The following is a 21674-nucleotide window of genomic DNA, read 5'->3' on the forward strand; positions in this document are numbered from 1 at the left end:
AGTGTCATTATTACCAGCGCCACCATTGCAAAAACAACCTGACTGCTTTCTGTTTTCCTCAGAGTAGCAAATACCGACAACACAGGACAAAACATGAGATATGAGTTCATTGATTCATTTCATCTATAATGGAGACATGACACAGATAGAAATGGCGCCAGTCTGACTGGATCGCCAGTCACCTTCATTTTCCCGGGAGACTTTGTGCCTGATCGCAGACAAAACAGCACATCGAGGTGAAATCCCGATGGTGTCATCATTCTAAATATATTACACTGTGCAATCGACATTTACTTCAAAATGATACGTTAAAGCAAAACAAACAAGATTCGGTGTGGTGCACAGAGAACAATCTACTGCTCAACCTCAGAGCAGAGTGAACAGTTTTAGATTCCTGGGAATTACTATCACTGAGAATCGTGGTCTTCACAAATCACCGCCCTGGTAAAACAAAAACACAGAAAAGCCTCTACACCCTGAGGAAACCGAGGAAGGCTAAATCCCAGAGCAGAATTCGCATGGCTCATCATGCTCGGCCCCGGACAGGACAGCTGTGCAGAGGGTGATTAAAACTGCCCAGAACATCATTGGTATCCATCTACCGATCATCAGTGATACGGGTGAAGTGAGATGTCCGCACGGAGCCCACAGGATACTAAAAGACAACACCCATCCCATCACCCTGCTGCCATCTGGCAAAAGATACGGAAGTATCTGCTGCCATACAACTAGACTACAGAGCAGCTTCACTCCTCAGGCTGAGAGACTCCTCAGTTCATCGTCCACACTCCAGTTCACTCCGCAGATTAGTTTGTGTCTGTTTTAAATACATTTCATTTTGCAGCCAGCTTTGTAAAATAACAAATCCATCAACCTTGTGACCTTGTTTGCAGATTCATTCAGGCCCATTGTAGACCTAAACCTCATAGATCACCACAGAGTGATATCTCAATGTTCAGACTTCTGTCGGTGAGTGCGATTGTTTGATTTAAGTACAGGCCAGAGAGCTGAAAGTAGATCATACTAAAGGCAAAGCCATACTTTGGAATAACACTACTGTGGACAATGTCAATGACAACTAATGAGCTGTGCAGAACCCATGTAAGCATGATATGTGAAAGCAGTCCTCTGGCTCAGCAGCACTGTGTGCAGTCTGTCCGCAGGCCGGTTTGATCAACAGGTGTCAAATTATCACTGTGGTTCCCATGACTCAGTCCGTGTGCAGCAGCAGATTGGGTAGACTGAGTGGGCGCTTCAGAATAATATTGCTCCCCTTCTCTGTGAACTCCCGACGTGCTCGCTCTCCGTCCCCTCCCCTTCCACAATGACTCATTGTGTTTCTTTCACACTTTGCGCCAGACAGCCCTGTCTGTCTCTCACTGAAGGCATGAAACAATATTTTGAAACAGACGCACTTCCCTTGTATGCCTTCATTACTCTCTCAAAAAGGCCGTCGTATTTTTGTGTAAACTGTCAGACCTGGCACTTTGCAACGCTCTCCCTCTTGGTTATCCAAAGAGGCTGTTCCAGTCAGAAGGGTGAGAAAGGGGTGTTCTACTTTATTGCTGCCAACTTAAATTAGTAATCAACATTTTCACGTCGCCATTTTGCCATGCGGGTCATTAACTGATGATTAGTGTGCAGGTTTAAAACAAGCTTTAATTACAACAAACTTGCTGTATCTGGCACCGCATGTTTCGATCTCTTTGTCCGTCGTTTTTGATGAATCCCATCAGTCCTCGTTCTGTGGATGTTTGTGGATTCGTCTCACGGGCTAGCTCAGCTATGCATGCTTTGCCTTGGCTCTGGCAATTGTAACAGCTGGGGGCAGTCAGTGGGTATAAATCATGCAGTCGGTCAGCTCTCTGTGTATGTGTACTCCACCCCGTTGTCCACGTAACCCAGATTCAGTGAGAAGTGAAGAAAATGTGAGAGTCGGGGTCACGACTCGGCCCAGGATTGGAGGCACTTCTGAGCCATTATTGTGATATTAACAAAACTCAGTCGTCGTCGTTTTGAAATGTCACTTCCCGTTGCGAGACAGTCAGAGAACATCGACTCATGCATGTCACAGAAATGACTTTGAAATCCCCGAAGTTCGCGCAGGATTTACTTTAATAGCCACGCTGTCTTGCAAAGAGACCCAGCTGAGTTGAACTGATTTCTAAAGATTAAATAAAACATTTCCGCATGTGCTGCAAGCAAAGCAGTTCCACGCCGATGCATACAGTGTTTGTGAGGAACTGAAGCATTGCAAATCAATCAGGCAGCCTTTTGATTCAAAGGGAGCCAAATTGTGTTAAGTTAATTAAGTCTGATAGATGTGTTTGCTTTCATAGCTGATTAAGGTGCTCTGCAGAACCCCTGAGTTTATACTTCATCAAAATACTTCCGAAATCTATCAAGGGCTGTGTTTTTTACACCCTTACCCTCTCATTAATTAAGTTGGCCCTGATCGTTTTAGCTGATGTTTGGATGCTGGCCAGGAAAACATGGACAGTACCGCGTAACATGTCATGAACACTTTGGTCGTCATCCCCTCATCCTGAGCGGCTCAGTTTAAAGGTCAAAATTTTTTAAACACAAGTTGAAACGACTGTAAACTACTAACGACAGACCACAACGGGATCTTCTGTCTCGCAGGATAAAGAAGAGCAACAACAGCTTTACGGTTATGATCTGTAATTATTAATAATGGGCTCTTTTCAGATGTCAGCCAGAGTATCCGAAGCCTTCCAGGATTACATGGTAAGTGTGTTACAGTTCAATTGTCCATCAAAAGAAATAATGAATAGGTCCAGTCTGCAGTGAACTCATTTGGCACATGAGTAATGAGGAGTGTTGATGAGGTATTCAGGCCTATTCTTCCCGAGCCAAATCTGGTGTCTGAGTCTCCACGGGGTTATTCTCAAAGCTTAACTGTTGGCCCTCAATTTGAGAGTCAAACAAACCTTACCCAAACATTTCTCAGGCTTGATTGCAGCGATGACTGCTCCAGATGTGAACATGTACCGTGTGGAGATATACAGACAAAGAAAGCACATATAGATAATATAAACAAAGGTCTATCCTGCCGAAGACACAGACCATCATGCCTTTCTCCACCATGTCTTTTGTTATTTTTGCATTTGGACAGAGTATCTCTCTCCCCTGCCAGACTCTGTTATATCACCAAGAGCATGGATGAAAATGTGTTTTCAGTTAATAACCCACCTCATCAGTTTTTCGTGGTAAGAACAAAAGAGGTTACAGAGGAAAAGCTCAGCTGAGCCCTTTATGTCTGCCTGTTTATTCTGCGGGGATGTTGATGTGAAGAAGAGTCCGGTGAAAAGAAAAAGAGACGTGAATTTCTATCGGCTTCACTCTGCAGCGTAAACTTAAACCAACTTTGCTCTTTAAAGACCGAAACCTTTGAGATGACTGCACTTATTCGTGAGAAATAAATCACAGACATGTGTGGATTGTGTAATTATCTTCAGTCTCAAAGGGAGTAGTCACATTAGTAGATCATTTTCACGTCTTAAACATGCTTGAGGTCCATGAGGTCAACAAGTGCACGTCACCAATATCAGCAGGCCAAGTCACAATGCGATACTGTTGCCACAATAAAAAATTAACTGATTAAACATTTGGATATGGGATTTAAATTGGGATGCAACTAAAAAAACATTGACAAAAAAAAGGAGTTAAAGGAGTACTCCACCAATTTTACACATTTACTTGTTGTTGGTTTGTTTGTCCAATGTCCTGGGAGAAAAAATGACCCCGCTGATGTCATCTTGATGTCATTAGGGTTATCTCAGCTTGGATGCTTCACATTTATAACAGAACAGCCTGCGTTACAGACTTGGGGTGCTGGAGTCTGATTACAATGTGTCCCATGTTTGAGCCACAGCCACCCTGATGCAATTGCTGCCCCCATTGCGAGTATACAGGATGCTTCTCAGTAATGAGTGTTGCACAATATACTTTTATTGGATATTTTACATTAGGTACTACTTACTACAGCAAATCAGTAGCAAATTATTTCATGATATTTCTGGGGGTGCAACTGCCCGCCATAATGCAGACGTTGCGTCACAATTTACACAGATGACCCAAACGCAAGAACACACAGAGGCAGGCGAACAAAAAGTCGAGCTTTAATGAGCTGAAGCCCAAAATCCAAAAGACAGAAAATGCAAAAGTAATACAAAAACTGACGACAAACCAGAAAACCACAAGGAACAAATCAGGAACACAGGGAGCACACAAGGACTGGGGAACAGGCAGACGGATGCAAGGACGAAAACAGATGAACCTACAAAGAGTGAGGAAACAACACAGGCTTAAAAACAGACAAAAAAAGGAACGAGGGGGTGAGGTGAAGGTGGAGAGACACGGGAAGGAGGGAAACAGAACACTGGGAACACAGGTGAGCAGGAAGTAGAAAGAAACAACAGGACAGAAAATACTACAAAATAAAGCAGGAAATCAAGAAACCAATAAACCCAAATGGTGACACTTCTTTGTTACCAAACTTTTCTCTTTTCCAAACCTAGCAAAGAAGTTTTGGTGCCTAAACTTGACCAAACTATGGTCCCTACATAACCTCAACTTAACATCATGTATGTAAGCTCCTGTCTTACGGTTTTGTCAAGGTACAGTGTTGTCAGCAACAGACAGGTAAGTTCTGATGAGAGAAGCCATCAAGTAGCATTAATGGAAGTGTAGGATCCAGTTTTTCTGTCATTTTAAGAGCAATAAAAAATTGCTGGGGAAACAGTTTGATTGTATTTCAAGATGACATCTTTATTTACTGACTGATAAAATAAAAATAAATCATGTTTCTATCGTCTCATCACCTGATTAAACTAGCCTGGAGCTGTTTATTGCTTTTGAATTGACCCTTTATCAACGACTGCTTGATTGATATTACTTGTCAGTGAGTGCATGAAAGATAATGATACAAACAAGCTCATGCTATCCTTCACCTTCTTGTTAGCATGCACATGTGCAAATGAAAAGTTTCAGAGAGGCTTAGGAACGTGTCTGTGATGAGGTCAGTGAATGCCTCCTCTCTACCTGGAATACAACCTTTACTGTGACTGATGGAAAACTAATGACCTCGGACACACTCGTACATTTTGTTTTTTTAACAGAATTCCAGCATGAAAAGTTAAACGCTGCTCTTATGTAACCGTAGATGCTTGACGCATTAATCATTATCACTTCAGAATTACTTTGTTACCACATTCTGGTCACGCATGAATTCATGCCAGGTCTCACTGCCTGAAGAGCAAGCTCCACTTTGTTTATGAAACCAACAACAAATCCTGAGGGCCTTTACCTGAGTTGCACTCAAACCTGGACCAATAAAAGAAAATTATCACATTTTTTCCTATGATTCGATTACGCTGAGATCAAAGATTTTAGCAGCTGTGGTGTGATACTGTGAGATATCTTCGCAACACTGACGAGCTCTGCTCCAATGGACTGGAAAATAGCATTTCTGCAGCGTGTCAAATCTCTGCCATTTGGCACAACCGCCTCATTACTGTCAAATATACCGCTAAAGATGAAAAGAGCCCAACCAGACCATCGGACTGAAGGCCAGGTGTTCATCTGACCACGTGGACCAGGAAACTATTGACTGTATGTATTTATATAATTTACCAGAGCAAAGAAAGTCTTCACACTTTTCAGTGTTAAATCAAACTACACAGTCATAAAGGTAAACTACTGCTGCTGTAACTTTAAATCGCTAATATTTGAGGTATTTGTAATTCCGTACTTTGCTCACACATTGAACATCCGACCGCATCCCACCATTTGTAGTGTAACTTGTTCCTTTAAGGTGTTTTAATATCAGTTTTCTCGAGCAAAAGTAAAGATGTCATGTCAAAATCTTACTTTGGTAAAAGTGGAAGTCATCCATATGAATAGTGCTTGAGTAAAAGTCTTAAAGTATCCGATATCATAAAGTAGCAGAACATGGAAATACTCAAGTAAAGTACAAGTAGCTCAAAACTATACTTAAGTGCTGTGCTCGAGTAAAAGCAAAAATGTGAAAATCAAATCATAAAATAAAAATGTACAATAAAATCAGCAGAAAGTTTCCCACTGGCTGTGTACAGAAAGCACTTTGCTTTACATACAGTATATTTCACCTAGACACACAGAAGCAGGGAGACGTCCACACATAAACGTAACAACCTGGAATCCCATGAACTATTTCCAAAGTATTGATTTATTCCACCTGGGCTGAAAGTGCATTCCACATCTGCAAGCTGGTCTGAGGGAAAATTATTGAAATCATATGAAGGAGAAGGCCATGAAATTAAACAGGGAACGAACAACAGAAATAGAAACATGACTTAAAATGAAACAACGTCCATTGTAAACTTGTTTAAGTATGTGGACTATAAATCATGTTGAACTGCAGAGGTTCAGCAGCTACTCCTCCAACAAGTACTCTTGTTCCTGCCCAAGACGTATGATCACATCCAGCTTCACTTCTGGATGATACTGAAGGCTCTACAGCCGACCAGTAAAGCAACATTTATTCTAAACGTTCCCAATTACATTTCAAGAGGATATTGCCCCAAAATATGAATAAGCATCACTTATCAAAAGTTCATTTAATAGTCATTTGACAACACCGGGGTTGGAGAGCGAAGTGTAAATTGCAACGTAAGAAAAACGTTTTTAACGTGGAGTGTTGAGGAGGCAGCTGCTCTGTGCTCTGGTGGTATGGTGGCGCGGTGAACAGACTGGCTGGGGTGGGTGTTGTCTTCTCTGCACAGACATTTCACTTCACCCATATCGCTGATGCCCTGTCGATGGGTGCCAATGATGTGCTGGGCGGTATTAATCAAACGCTGTAGAGCTTTCCTGTCTGTGGGGCATGCACGAACCATGCCAGTTTGTGATTTTCCGGTCAGAATGCTTTTTATTGTTCCTCTGTAAAATCTGACATGAATTTGGCTCTGGAATGCATCCTTATAAAACAGCCTTTTCTTCTTCTCCTTCTGTTTCTCAGTTTTTATTTTTAATCAGGGTGGTGATGTGTGATGACCATGACAGGTCCTCTGTGATGTTGATTCCCAGGAACCTAAAGCTCCACCTCAGCTCTACTGATGTAGACAGGGGTGTGCGTCACTGCCTCCGTCTTTCTAAAATCAATAATCAGCTCCTTGGTTTTGCTGACGCTCGGCAGCAGATTGTTCTCTGTCCAACACTCTGCAAGATTGCTGATTCCCTCCAGATTTGAACTCTCATCGTTGTTTGTAAGGCGGAGGACGTTGGTGGTGTCGCCCCATACTTAACAATAAAGTTCTCTTGATATCTGGGAATGCAGTCGTGGGTGTACAGTGTGATCAGGAGAGGCTTATATTTGAATATTAAAGGTTTCTTATATATATATATATAGGCAGGCCCTTATTGGCTTTGAGGCGTCAGCATGCATGATTCATGAACCACTACTTCACTGCCTCACCAACATCAACGAGGTGTTATTCAAGGCGGGAAGAAAATCACATCTAAGCATTTTAATATCAATCAGAGCATCTGTATGGTTTCAGTTCAGTTTTGGTGGGTGTTTCTATCGGACTCCATGCTGGCTACTTGTTCCATTGTCTTCTTATGCACCATCTTGTATTTTGTCTTCATATCCCTCAGCAGCGACAGAGCTTCTTGCCTGGTAACTCCTGTGCTGTGTATGGCACTGCCTGTGCAGAAAACAACAGAGTGTTATATAAAGACGGCAAAGGTCACGAAAGGTAGAGTTTGTTAAGTTCATTTGATCAGAAATGCGCATACTTAAGGGGACTACTCGTATCGTCGTGCTCTCTTTGATTTCCTTGATCATTTCATCGACCCTTTCAGCTCGCTGCTTTACCGGTCCCAAAGGTGGAAGTTTTTTCATCTGTGCACAGAAAAGTTTGAAGGTGATTATGTTATACTTGTTCTTCTTGCTAGATTTACTATGATTGGAAGATAATGTGGAGTATGAATTCAGTGAATTTTGTGTTAGCAAAATACAAAACCTTCTTCTGTCTTTCTCTGTACAGTGTCTGGATGCAATCAAGTTTTGGTTCTGAGTCTCTGTAAACATTAGGATTCCTCAGTGTGTGTTCCAGCACCCGAACAGCTGTTTGAATCCCTGCTGAAAGAAAACAAATGTATTGGAGTGATTGTATAGCCAAAGGTTTTAAGGGCTTAAGGAAAACATACAAAATAAAAAATAGCTGCAGGTAAAAAAGTCCTCACCAGTGTTCCCGGTGACATCATGATTTGGGTTTGCATCCGTCAACATTTCATAGCATGTGAAGTTTTCAGGAATGGTGTCGTCCTCGTATCTGGCCTCGTCCTCTGCAGCGTGATTCTTATCAGCCTGACAATCAAACTCAGATTCAGGAAAGTCTGTAACCTGAACATGAAACAACATTCAGTAAAATAGAGGAAACAATTCAGATGTTGAGACTAAGAAACTGTGAAGGTGGCATGTAACTAAGTACATTTACTCAAGTACTGTACTTAAATAAATTCAGGTTTTTGCAAACAAAATGAGGCTTATAAAGTATGATGCATGTACAAGTACAGCTGAAATGTTTAGTCAGTTATTGATAGATTATTTGACAGTTTGTAATTTTAATGAAAAGATACTCAACAGTTCACAGTTCAAGCTTCTCAAATGTGAGGATTTGCTGCTTTGAAATTTAACTTAATTCAATCATTTTAAAAATTATTTTAATTCACTTTAATTATTTTGAAGTTGCGATTTTTGTCACTTTGGGCTTTTATAAGGTGTCATGACATTTCTCACTATTTTCTGACTTTGTACAAACCAAACAATCAACTGGAGAAAATAATCATCAGATTAATCTATAATGAAAAAGCCTTTAGCTGCATTCCTGTACAGAATAGTTCTGCAGCTGTGTGAAGGACCTAAACTACAAAAATATAAAAATAATAAATACATTTCTCACTGCATAAATAAATATAGTATTAAATACAACAAATAAAAAATATATGTATTCTTTAATTAATTTATAAAATGTGACATGAATGTGATATTTCTGTATTTATTCCTCTATTTATCTACTGTCTCTTAAATTTCCCATTTTATTTATTCACTTATTCCTTAAAAATATTAAGTTAGTTTCATCTTCAACACAACTCAACCAACTAAAAAAGAAAATTTGATTTTATATTAATGCATGAGTAATAATCCTTGTATTCATTATACTAATAAAGCATCACAAGGGCCTGTTTTCTGCATACTTTACTTAAGTAACACTTGAATGCAGGACACTGTATTTTCAGTGTGGTATTAATATTTCTACTAAAGAGGAGGATCTGAATACTTCCTCCACCACAGGTATATGTCCAGACGGAGAGCAGGAAAATAAGAATCACACAAACTGGACGTGTTTGCACCTGAGTAACAAAGAAGTGCTCTGTGTTTTCCTGCAAGGTGTCGTCTCTGTTCTTCTTGCTTTTAGATTCTGGTGTTCTCTCCGCAGTCAGCTGACTTTCCCCGGCCTGGGCAGGACAGGGTGCATCCATCAACGTCTCTGACACCTTTGGGATTCTTTCCTCCACCTGCACCACAAAAATGTTACAAAAGTAAAAGATGAATCGTTAACAGAGCTGTTTAACTTTCATATGGTGAGTTCTTAAAGGAAAATGCAGAACGCATCCAACCTTCCATTTTGGATCAGTGGACAGCTTCAGAGGGAGCCTCACAACTTCCTTTGTCTTCTTACGCTTTATTGTTATCCCCAGAATGTCGTGGAGGTAGCGGGTCAGTAAGGGAGGGTCTCCTGCATTCAGACAAATGCATGAAGGTGATTTCAGCATTGAACATTCAATCTTTAAAAAACAGCCTCATGAAGGAGAAGACTCAGGAAGGGTTACCACTTCTCTGTGTGGTCAGAGGGTTGGAGTGAATATCAATTTCTTGAAGCCTTGGGAAAAGCGCGACAGCCATCAGAGCTTCTTCTTCTGCGATCTGATGAGAAAACACTGATAAGACGGGTCATCAATGATTTACTTATACCTGCAAATTATTCAACACACCTTATTTTCAGCTAAGTTGAGGAACCGAAGCTCGGGTAGTGGCAAACTGGATCCTTTGCAGCGCTCCTCCCAGTTTTCCTAGTAACCAATGTAAACACAAGTTTAATGCAGATTTAAAATAGAAAAACAGTGACGACACGTCTCAAACACCAACTATAGAATGAATTACCTTTGAGGTGCTCTTGAAACGTTCATCAGTGTGAGGATTTGGCTCAGTGGAGGCTGGATTGAGGGGTTAAAAATAAATAACTGTATTGTTTTCGGAGGATGTTGACATGCACGTTCATCGTTAAGTTATTAGCTGAGCATTTACCAAGTCCTTTTTCTTCAGCTTGCTCTTCAATAGAAGTCTGTAAAGGTTCTGAACTGGCCATCAGTCGCAAATATGGTACTTCAGAAATGCGGTTCCCCTGTAGGTTTAAATACTTTAGCCTGTAATTGACAATTATAAATGATTAATTCATGGTTCCACCGATTTGAATGCATTGCTTTGTTTTAGATAGCAAACTTCAAACCACATCACAACCTCTTGAGGTTTGTTAGACTGTTGAAGACTTCAGAGGACAGTCGGTTATCATCAAGCAGCAGGACTTCAAGAGATTTGAATGGTGTGTCTTCTTTAGCCGGCCTGCACAAAAGACAAGAAAAGACAAACAATTTCATAAAATCCAACTTTATAAATAGTGATTGTATTTCATAATATAGCCCAATCCATAAAGTTATGGTGCCCTACAACATACAGTATGTGTGCACACCATTTCCTGCTCGACTCTGTACCTGGCTGTGGAGCAGGTGTACTGAATGTCTCTACAGCTGCTTCACCAGAGTCAGGACTGTGAATCTGGAACATTTGTGCGCCCCCTCTTGGTCAGTTTAAAAAGTGTTACAAAGGCATCATGAGTTTATGGCCTTCCAATGTAAATACATTTACTCAAGTACTGTGCTTGATTATAAATTCAAGGTACTTGTTCTTTAATTTTATGTGACTTATTTATTTTATATAGTATATTCTACTTTTTACTCCATTACATTTGTATGTCAACTTTAGTTAGTAGTTACTTTTCAAACTACAGTTTTTCATACCCTTCCTGTCCAGTGAAAACAATGCATCTCCAAATTAAATAAACTAAAGTAATAAATGGTCCTTTATAGATTGAGATAATTAAGTTAAGAATAATTAAGTCTTAAAATAAATAAACTATTTAAAACCCTCTTGGACTAGCTGGAAAATACATTGCCACAAAGCTGAAAACAGGCTGTTTTTTTCTGAGCTCATGAAGACTTTACAGAGACACGTGTTTCTCACAGGACATCAGTGCTGCAGAGTATGACGCAGTGCTGTTGATTAAACTACCCGACAGTAAACACTATAAAGTAGTTAAAATGAGCTCAACCTCCAACATCTACAGCAGAAACATATTAATCCAAAAACATAATATACAACTGTAAAACACTGACAGGGACCATTTTACTCAACTACGTTTACTTTTGATACTTTAAAGGGGCAACATGTAAGACTTTTAATTGAAAACATTCAAAAATTAACTAAAATTATCAACAGAATGTGAATAAACTGCATTTTTGACATTATGATGTTTATGTATTGTGTTGCAGAGATGTCTACTGCAGTAGATAGCATGCTAACCAGCTAGCCCCAGCCCATCCCGGTCCAAAGCTCCTGTGCTAGTGGTGTAAACACCAACACTCCCCTGGTACCTGAGCTCTTGGTCAGAACTGCTAGCCGCATGGCTGACTGAGCTAACTCGCTAAGCGCAGCTCCAGTTAGCAGCAGTTAGCGGTCACTCTGGTGATATGCTGCCCCCTATTTGTTTTGAGTATGAATTTGAAAATTCTTACACATTGCACCTTTAAGTACATTTTGCTGATCATACTTCCATACGTGTATATAAAAAGTTTTGAATGCAGGACTTTTACTTGTAATGGAGTATTTTTTGTATTTGGTATCTGAATACTTCCGTGTATGTTGTGAGATCACACCAAGCCTGATTGATACAGGATAAGTTAGCAAACCAAATGATGACTGGCAGACCTGGTTTGATCACAAAACTATAAAATATCAAGATCGGTTAAAGAAATGTGAATATATCACTATTTGTTCTTACTCATGAACTGTAACCATTAAGCCATCTTAATACTTTGTGAAAAATATATTGCATCGTTATGTGTGCGGCCTGTTCAAGGACATCAAAGATATCTTCTGAAGTAATAATTGTAAGAGGCAGACTCGAGGCAGACTGCAGTTGGAGATGAATTTGCATTTCACTGTGGAAAACGTGATGGAATGATCAGTTGTTTTCATTCTGCCAGTTTCTCCATGACTCACGTCAGAGTTTTTTGTAATAACGTTCAGATGGAAAGGAGGCTTTCTGCTCACTAACAGTCTTTACACAAAGCAGTGCTTGACAAAGCTGACCTGTGTGGAAAGAAAAGCCACTCACACTAATTCAGTCAATTATGTACTTGTCTTTTTGTCATTTTTGGAAGAACAAAAGAGTGAATATTGTTGTGGAAGAGAAGTGGATTGTTACATCAATTTACATTCGAGTAGACAGACAGCTGTACCGAGTCACTTTTATATTGCTGCTTCATGGACAGTAAGGTACTAACAGTTGAGTGGCGTCATGATTGGAAGAACCCAGTTCAGGAGGAAGTTGATGCAGCTGATTTCCAGTCAGATGAAGGACCTTTAGATGTGGAAGTCGACCGATGGACAAAATACCATCAGCTGACAAACTGTTATAGGACAAATCTAAAACCTGTGAGGATTAAAATGAATCATTTCAGATTAAAATAACCACATCAAAGACACAAAACAGAAAAAGGTTAGGAAAAGATAAAGGGGAAGTGCATATCAAATGATAGTCGGTCATCTTACCTGGAGATGAGGGAAGTCAGCAGCTTCAAAGGTCATGTTGCACAGCCCGTTTAACGACAGATTGAGTTCTCTTAAAGACACAAAACAGCTGAAAGAATCTGAGGAAAAACAAGTTTTTTGTAAGAGGCACAAAATCCGACACAAATAGAAGGTAAATGTGCATGAAACATAAGGATATTCACCTAAAGAGAGGGAGTTAACCGATGCATCGATGTAAGCTACATTGTCAAACCCCTTGAGGTCTTCTGACCTGACCTGTGCACAGTAAAGAAAGAGCATTGAATCCTTTTTACCCACAAACAACCAAATAATTTGGGTGAAAAATGTGTAAAGTGATCCTTACAGCATTCAGTTTCTGCTCACTGATGTCAACAGAGCAGAGCTCAAGCGGCTTATCAAGACGATGCAAGCGGAGCTGAAAACGAAAACGTAATGTTTAAATTGTTTGGGGCTTCTTTTGTCAACTAACACCTCTCACATATTTCAGTGCCTTACCAGGAAACATCCATCTAATGTGTTACCATGAGAAGTGTTGGCCGCCCTGTCGTTCTCACGTTTTCTACCAGTGTCTTCTATCCTTCGATGCAGAGTCCTGTATTTCTGCCCCTCAGCCTTTCTGTAAGCCGCAAGCCAATGACCAGCACCTAGAAGGTATGTCAAACTGAATCAAGTAATGTCTGTGGATATTGTGCGCAGATTTACAAATACAAACCGTCCATCAGGGCTGCAACTAACAATTATTTTCATTATTGATTCATCTGCCGATTATCATGTTCCTAATGTATCATTTGCCTATAGAGATACTTGATCATTTATCCAACCTTTCCAAGCCTTTTGCCTCAAAGTCATCCGTCAAAGGTACATTTATATTATCAGCCATTTATCGGTATCAGTGAAGAAAATTAAGCCGATAAATAGCATAGATAATATTTAGAAAAACTGCTTTCATTGACTAAAGAAGCGCAGCATCTACACAGCAAGTGGCAGTATGCACCTTTAAAGTTTAAAAAAAGAAGAATCACTAGCATTAGCTATGTATATGTATATATGTATATACACACACACACATATATATATGTATATGTATATGTATATGTATATATATGTTAATTTAAAAAGAGTGTCTGAAGAAGCCAGCTAAATGTTTTCACCATGCTAACTGCTTCAACTTAACCCACCTTCTTTTCTCCGATGGAGTAAAGTCCGGGCTGGGAAACACTTGGTGGGATAGCTCTGTCCGTCGACATGTTTACAGAGTGCTGCAGTCATCTTGTTTGCCCGTGTGCTCCATTTATCACCAAACAATTTTTTTTATGCAAGTGTCGGTTCCGCTTTTCACGAACGGAACTGGCACGACGAACTACTTGTTACACTACATTTGATCCTGAGCCACACTGTGGTGCTCTGTATCCTAGCAACAGCCTGGAGGACGGGCGGTGCTCCTCCCGTGCAGCGGGGGGCGCTAACAGCTAAGCTAGCTGAACACTAACTCTGCAGGCGAAGGCGGAAGAAACCGGTGAGCCTAGCTGGTCAAAGATTGAATTCGATGATAAGATAATAGTCCGTCCAGCCAAGCGAAGAGACTTGAAGACGTTGAAAATGTATTGTTAGGAATATGCAGCACTTTTCCGTAAACAACACAAGGTATTAAATTACTTTTCAATACCAATCTACGATCGACTCGTGTCCGTTTAAGATAGCTAGCTAGATAGCTTGACTTTGAATCGACATCATTGCGCATGCGTGAGGCTGCATACCGGAGTCACTTGATGTTTCTGATTAGTCAAGCCCCGTAACAGTAGCTGCCTTGTCTGTCGTTTAGCTATTATGGTAACACAGTGTAATGCGTGGTGTTCGACCAAACTGAATCTTTGAATCTCTGGCTGACACAGGCAGTTACCCCAGATGTCTATTTTAGTCAGGACGCGTCTAAACGAAGACGGAAGTGAGTGCGTCTCCGTCTCTCGCTACATCGCAGTCGTCTTCCCTGATGAACCCATAGCATCAGTGTCGTGAACATCAGAGGATTCCTGGTATGGCGTGAAATTAGACGGTATGATGCCGTTCACGCAAAGATCAAGGGCGACAGATGTGACGAGTGACAAGTGAAGGTAAGGGTTTTTGTCGTGAATGCACAGTTTACGTTAGGTGCTGTTTGTAACAATGCACTAATGTGTGTCTATGAGGAGCTGCTGGACTGTGAACTCTTCCTGTTAGTCTGTGCTTGAAAGAGTGTAATAACAAGGCTATAAAACAAGCCACGACTTGTCATATTGTGTCACATCTTCTGTTCACAGGAACTGTAATCCACCATGGGCAACACACCATCAAAGAGTGGCAGTGGAGAGGAGCCGGTCAAAACAACTTTGTTTGAGAAGGAGCCAAGTGGGATAACATACAGAATCCCAGCTCTCATTTATCTGAGGCACAGTCACACCTTCCTTGCCTTTGCAGAGAAGAGATCCTCGCCCGCTGACCATGACGCCAAAGTCCTCGTTATGCGTAGAGGAACGTTGAAAGATGACGGATCTGTTCAGGTTATTATTACACGCAATAACCAGCAGATTATCCCTTGCTTCAATACTGATCACTGTCAAAGTTACCCAGTTTAATTGCTGTCTTTTGTCATGTTTTTCCAGTGGTCGTCCAGTCAGGAGCTGTCAACAGCATATCTACCAGACCACCGCACTATGAATCCCTGCCCTGTGTATGAAAAAAACAGCAAAACGCTGTTTTTGTTTTTCATCTGCATCTGTGGGAACACCACAGAGATGAGGCAGATCATCACAGGGAAAAACAAGGCCCGTCTCTGCTGTGTTAGCAGCAGCGATGACGGGCAAACCTGGAGTCCAGCGAAAGACTTAACCGATAGCGTGATTGGCGACACTATCCACAAGTGGGCCACGTTCGCTGTGGGTCCAGGCCACGGTGTTCAGCTGGAGAACGGCAGGTTGATCATCCCAGCGTACGCCTATTATGTCCCTTACAGATGCTGTTCCTTCCCCATTCCCTTTACAGTCTATCCACGCGCACTGTCGATATACAGTGAGGACTTTGGCCAGACGTGGCGCATTGGAAAGATGCTTCGAAAAAAGTCATGTGAATGTGAGATGGCGGAGATCATAGATCATGAGGGCAGGAGTCATCTTTACTGCAATGCTCGTAACAGCGGAGGCCACAGATGTGAGGCCCTGAGTGAAAACAGCGGCATGTATTTCGACAAACCCCACATCGCCCGAGAGCTCCGGGAACCACCCTCGGGCTGTCAGGGCAGCGTCATCGGCTTTCCTGCTCCCGAATTTGTACCAAATGACGACACTGAAAGCAAAGCCTGTGGCACATCGCTCTTGTCTCCTGACACACAAACCTGGCTCCTCTTCATCCACCCAACCAACAAGTCCAGCAGAAGAGACATGGGCGTGTATTTGAACCGATCCCCCCTGCACTCGTCGGGATGGGACAGGCCCAGGATCATCCACAGGGGACCCAGCGGATACTCAGACCTGGCTTACAACGGAGACAAGGATCAGTTTTCGTGCCTGATGGAGTGCGGGAAGGAAAGTGAACTCGAGCAGATTGCGTTCATGTCGTTCACCCTCAATGATGTCATGCAGACGGGAAAGAAAGACAAGAAGATGCGTTGAGTTGTGGTTGCTTTATTTCTGTATTAACAAAGCTCCTTTACATTCTCCTGCGCCCCCAGAAGTCCAAGCAAAAGCCACTAAATATGCTGTGCAGTAACATCTGTCTGTGTTTACTGTTGTTCTACATTCTGGAGATGATAATGCATGCATGAGTCGTGTGTTTTGTTGTCTCCTTGTTTACATGAAGAAGTAATTGAAGTCTTAATAGTATCAATATGCAAGCAGCTGTGTGAGGAAGGAAGCTATTTTTCAAAGGGTCAGGGGTCGATTTCAAGCATGCTGTGCTGAACTGTCATCTTTAAAACAGGCTTTGTGTGTGTAGCATGTTTGACAAGTACTTCATACTCATTTCTGCATCTTATTTAACTGTCAGTGTTTCCTGAGCAGCGGAGAGAATTTGCCTACCTCTTTTTATTTTCATACGAAGATCATAGCAGGCCTTGTAAAGCGGAGCGTAGAGTTTCCTCCACGCTCGGTCTCTCCTTTACATTTAGTATACTCTGATTCACGTATGCCTTCTACTCCACTGTTCAAACTTAAGCTGTGCCACAGCCTGTCGGTGCGCGACCTTTTCTGTACGTCACACGCGGGCGCCACAAGGTCGGCGACAAAACCGGGCAGAAAAGATAAGCATTAACTTTTTACATGCCACACCCAGCTAATCAACGCAGAGACCAACCGAACTGTCTGAGTTTTTAAAACAAGTTGATGGATGATCAGAGATTATGGCTACTTTGTACTGTACACTGATTTTTATTTATTTTCCAAAGCAATATTTTATCGGTCACATTATTTAATTTCCTTCGCATGATTTCCTTAACTCCTTTTATTCCTGGCATTATTAATTAGGTGCAGCTTTATGACCAGATATGATTGGCTGGCTGTTGGTTCTTAAATGAAAGCATGTGACGGCATGTGATAGCAGACAGAGACTCACCATTTATACTGACAGTTGAAATTTGCACATTGTACTGAGCGACCTAAACATCCTCCTTTGCCTGATGTTGTGAGGCCTCGAGGTGGTTCTGAACTAGTTTCATTGTGTTTTTGTTGACTGTTGTGGAAAGTGACAAAACCTGCATGAAACATGTATTTTAGTAGAAAATAAAAGTAACCTGTGATCACCTGACTCATCTTTCTTCTGATTATAGTGTAATTACAGTAATTACTGCTGTCGAGGTCAATTTAAAAGGACAAGTTAAACAATAATCATCCGTCAAAGAGGGTTAAGGGATAGAAGGACAGACAGGTCATGGGTGTGGTTTTAAAAGCAGCAATAAAAATTTTTTTTAAAAAAAGCACTTTATCAGCTGCGGAGAGTATTTTATTCCCCCAGCAGCTAAAGGGGGCTTAGGGCATGTTGAAATGTTGTGAAAGGCTGTTGTTGTTAAGCGACCTATGGGGAGTTGAGTGTGACGCAGCAGATGTGCAGACAGCAGGGATGAATTAAGGACAGGGTGGACCATTTTAGTTGAGCAGTATTTTTCAGGTTTTTCCAAATGATAGGACATCACTGCTGTAATGACAGCGGTGGTTTTCTGATGAGCTGCAACGAGCAAATAAAAACAAGCTGTGACATGACTTCCATGCCGCCTGAGTATCTGGACAAGTAAAAATAATTAACTAATGCAACCTGACAGCTGTTTCTGGTAAAAAGAAAAAAAGAAAATACACTTAGCAAGGCCACAAAAATAATACTGCATCCTCGGCAAAAGCTCAATGAGACTCGTGAACTTTTCCTTATTGTCAGCATATTCCATCAGGAGACCAAAACAAACAACATGTTAGTCTGTCTCCATAATTCAGACTTCAAAAGAGCTTCTTCTGAAGATGTAAATCTCTTGAAGGAAGGTCACAAACATGTAGTTAAACTTTTTTTTTTTTTTAAAAGGCTTTGTAGTTTTCATAAATGGCTGGACTATTAAACGTTACTCGTACGGGAGTAAACTACATTGTTTTCGGGACTATTTTCAGCTGTGGGTGAATACACATTTGGTGTTCTAGTGAGTATTTACAGCAGCAGGACTGCAGTAGAGCAGAAGACATCATCCCGTGTGATGGAGTGCCTAATTGATGTGTTTTTAATACATTTTGGATGGATGCTTGTAGACCAGTGGAATATTATCATGGTTTGGTTGCGGACACACCCCTTGTTAGAGCAGCACTAGTCTTTTATTTACGTCCACTTGGAGGGACAGTTCACCCCCAAATCAAAAATACATATTCCTCCTCTTACCTGACATGCGATTTATCCATCTAGATTGTTTAGGTGTGAGCTGCAGAGCTTTGGAGATATCAGCCATAGAGATGTCTGCCTTCTCTCTGGTATAATTTCATAAAATGTACTCAAATCTTGTTGTTAGCAGTGTCATGTAGCACCTGCCAACCATATCATCATGCAAAAGGTAGCATGAATCTAGTCATGGATATGAGGCCCGTGCTCGTGAAAGATCGGAATGTAAACATCCGCGTCCTCCTTGGCTTACCTGTAGCATTAGCTAGTTGAGTTAGCCAGCTGAGTTTAGCCAGCATCTTCTCCTTGATAAGACGTACGCTTCCTTCTGTGCAGTGATACGACTGGTGTTTTGGGTTGTGATCGCCTCTGCAATTGTGTGTTTTGGTAGAAAGAAAATAGTTCCCACATGAAACGGCTCACAAAAGGTGCTGTGGACTATTGTGAATAACCAGGTCATATTTCTGTAAAGAGACATTGTTGTCGAGTTTTTCAAATGTATTGTTTTGGCGCCTTGAGCTCCACGAGCCGGGTGCCCTCCAGTTCCATCATATTCGAGAGAAGGCAGACATCTTTATGGTCGATATTTCCAAAACTCTGCAACCCACACTAAAACCATCTAGATGGATAAATAGCACTGCAGGCAAGAGAGACAATATGTAGTTTTGATTTTTGGGTGAACCGTCCCTTTAAAATGAGGACGTGAATAAAATCACTAATCGTGCTCGGTCTTGACACCCTGATATTGACTGAGGAATTAAATGGTCCGACTGTATTTAAATGTCACAATACAGACGCTAATGTATTAAATGGCACAAGCATTCAACCCACACTGAGAGGGACTGCCGCGCTCCGCTGAATTATGACAATTGTAAAGGGATTGCAGTCGACATCTGTGCCCTTGGGTGCAGCTACAGGCTACTTGGGACTTCAGTGCTGTGCCTGGCCGTTTATATAATCACTGAACTGTTACAAAAGCAACAACTCTGCAAGGTATACAGTGTACTTTATTAGACGCGAGGCTTGTAAATCTCAAATGTGCTCATCTGCTGACCGGCTCCTTCCTCTGTTTCTGTTTTTTCATCACCTTATTCAACCAGCGTCTTCACAGGAAGGATGAATCATGTGAAGAAACCTGTTTCTCTCTGACAGCGTTGGCGGTGACACATCCAACGTTTTCCAGCGCATATGATCATCTTTATCAGAGGGTGGCACGCTGTAAAACACACACATATGTCTCATCTATCACTCTGATGACATTTGGAGTCCAGTAAGAGAGAGGCTAGCAGTGTTGGCGTCACAGATGTTTTTCTGTTTGTGGGAAGCATGTGTGCTGTCCCAGCAGGCTCAGCTCTTTCAGCAGCACAGACAGTGCTGGACACACGGCTGTCACATTGTTTGTGTACCATCCATTTGAATGACCCTGGGGCCTGCAGGTGAAGAGCTGCCAGACATTCGAGAGGTAAACAGGAGTCCACTTAGTTTGTGGTCTGACTTCTTTTGGGGGGGTTTTAAGCTGTGAAAATGTTGCATGGCTTGGTAGCTCTTACCTCAGAGTCGTTATCAAGTCTAAGTGGTTATAAATGTGATTTTCATCTCTCTTGATTGTTGTGTATTCTTTGTGAAGCAGCTACTTTTTTTCATTATCACCCTCTGATTCAGTAAATCAAGTCATTACTTACCAAACCTCACAATATATCCTGCTGCAACAAGCCAAAATGTGGCACCTTGGTGTTCTTTGTATTTGCACATACACTGGTATGGATGTATGTGACTGGTTGATGACTCAAAAGTGTCATTTTTCAAGCCTTAATTACCAAATGCCAGCACAGTTTAATAAGCAGGTTTCGGGCCTTTGTTACGCATATAATAAGTGAGCCTGCAAAAACAAAGCTGTTTGTCACAATGTCACCATTACAATACTTATAATAATACACTCAACACTCAGGACTGGAATTAACAGCTTAGTCTAAGTCTGCATGGGTACAAGAACCAAATAGATAATCAAGCTGCTGATGTCTGGAAAAAGCCTCCTGAATGAATATATCTCTTTCAGTGCGTGTACGCTCCTGACCAACAGACAAAATCTTGGCACTATTTCCACGCTCAGTGCCTGTTGCTGCCATTTTCCACACTTGCAAGAGAGCTCTGCTTCCACTGAAACTCCAGGAAGCAGGTCTGTTATCGCAGCAGTGATTCACAGTCCACGTTTGATAAGCTTTGGAAGCACACATTTTTGGGTGGGTGTTTTCTACTGGTGTCTGTTTATTGGCTGTTGTTTCAGGGGCTGTCTATGGAGAAGCAAAACTGCCAAAATCTAAAATAGCTGGAGAAAGAAATAAATGAATAATTTCGTCAATTAATATGCCATTTAATGCACAAACATTCAAAAAGAAAGTACATACATAAATAAGTGTCTGGAAATAAAAAGGGAAAATTATGCTGAAATAAAAACAGAAATTAAAACATTTAAAAAAATTCAATAAATGTATTTTAAATTAATAAATAGCATGAAACATTTATTGGGACAGTAACTAGAAGTGGAATCAATACAAAGGCAAATAATACAGTAGTAAATGAAAACAGAAGTATCAATGCATGTCACATTTTATAAATTAATAAACGCCTACTTTTATTTTAAATATAATATTTGCATTAAATGACATATTAATTTATTTACTGAGCTATTTCTTTATTTACTTTTATTCCTCCATACTGTGCAACCACAATAAGAAAAAGCTGTACTTCAAGGAGCTGCAGCTACTTGTTTTCCTCTCTATATGCATTAAAATGTGGGATGACAAGCGTGGTTGTGTTATTACAGTTTGTGCATGACAAG

General features: G+C 41.1%; 2 protein-coding genes across 5 annotated transcripts; one reads left to right on the plus strand and one right to left on the minus strand.

Annotated features, from left to right (window-relative positions):
- Window positions 1-7514: 7514 nt before the first annotated feature.
- On the minus strand, window positions 7515-14347 carry xrra1 (X-ray radiation resistance associated 1). 3 transcript variants are annotated; one of them, XM_084372744.1, is made up of 17 exons: window positions 14137-14347; window positions 13454-13602; window positions 13302-13373; window positions 13141-13213; window positions 12959-13056; window positions 12691-12839; window positions 10589-10690; window positions 10376-10494; window positions 10232-10284; window positions 10063-10140; window positions 9901-9994; window positions 9688-9806; window positions 9421-9585; window positions 8251-8410; window positions 8028-8143; window positions 7801-7906; window positions 7515-7709 (listed from the first exon to the last, which is right to left on the minus strand). In XM_084372744.1, exons 1-17 carry the CDS (start codon window positions 14225-14227, stop codon window positions 7564-7566), a joined length of 1890 nt encoding a protein of 629 aa, XP_084228870.1. In that variant the 5' UTR covers window positions 14228-14347; the 3' UTR covers window positions 7515-7563. The 3 variants fall into 3 exon arrangements, with proteins under 3 accessions (XP_084228870.1, XP_084228869.1, XP_084228871.1); XM_084372743.1 differs by having other exon boundaries at window positions 8028-8146; window positions 14137-14346; XM_084372745.1 differs by lacking the exon at window positions 14137-14347 and having other exon boundaries at window positions 8028-8146; window positions 13480-13567.
- A 63-nt stretch (window positions 14348-14410) lies between these two features.
- Window positions 14411-17731, plus strand: LOC311268837 (sialidase-3-like). Of its 2 annotated transcripts, XM_084372747.1 has the most exons (4): window positions 14560-14602; window positions 14851-15069; window positions 15256-15495; window positions 15598-17731. In XM_084372747.1, exons 3-4 carry the CDS (start codon window positions 15271-15273, stop codon window positions 16600-16602), a joined length of 1230 nt encoding a protein of 409 aa, XP_084228873.1. In that variant the 5' UTR covers window positions 14560-14602; window positions 14851-15069; window positions 15256-15270; the 3' UTR covers window positions 16603-17731. The 2 variants fall into 2 exon arrangements, with proteins under 2 accessions (XP_084228872.1, XP_084228873.1); XM_084372746.1 differs by having other exon boundaries at window positions 14411-15069.
- Window positions 17732-21674: the final 3943 nt, after the last annotated feature.

This window comes from Pagrus pagrus (genome assembly GCF_965226575.1).
Source record: "Pagrus pagrus genome assembly, chromosome: 14".
Taxonomy (NCBI): Eukaryota; Metazoa; Chordata; class Actinopteri; order Spariformes; family Sparidae; genus Pagrus; species Pagrus pagrus.

What these genes read in the sequence shown, in the direction of transcription:
- xrra1 (XM_084372743.1), bottom strand. Translation starts at nt 14,227, where the DNA reads ATGACTGCAGCACTCTGTAAACATGTCGACGGACAGAGCTATCCCACC. An exon ending in ACTCCATCGGAGAAAAGAAG is followed by an intron (nt 13,603 to 14,136) that starts GTGGGTTAAGTT and finishes CATACCTTCTAG; the next exon opens with GTGCTGGTCATTGGCTTGCG. An exon ending in GTGAGCAGAAACTGAATGCT is followed by an intron (nt 13,214 to 13,301) that starts GTAAGGATCACT and finishes TACTGTGCACAG; the next exon opens with GTCAGGTCAGAAGACCTCAA.
- LOC311268837 (XM_084372746.1), top strand. Translation starts at nt 15,271, where the DNA reads ATGGGCAACACACCATCAAAGAGTGGCAGTGGAGAGGAGCCGGTCAAA. An exon ending in AAGATGACGGATCTGTTCAG is followed by an intron (nt 15,496 to 15,597) that starts GTTATTATTACA and finishes ATGTTTTTCCAG; the next exon opens with TGGTCGTCCAGTCAGGAGCT.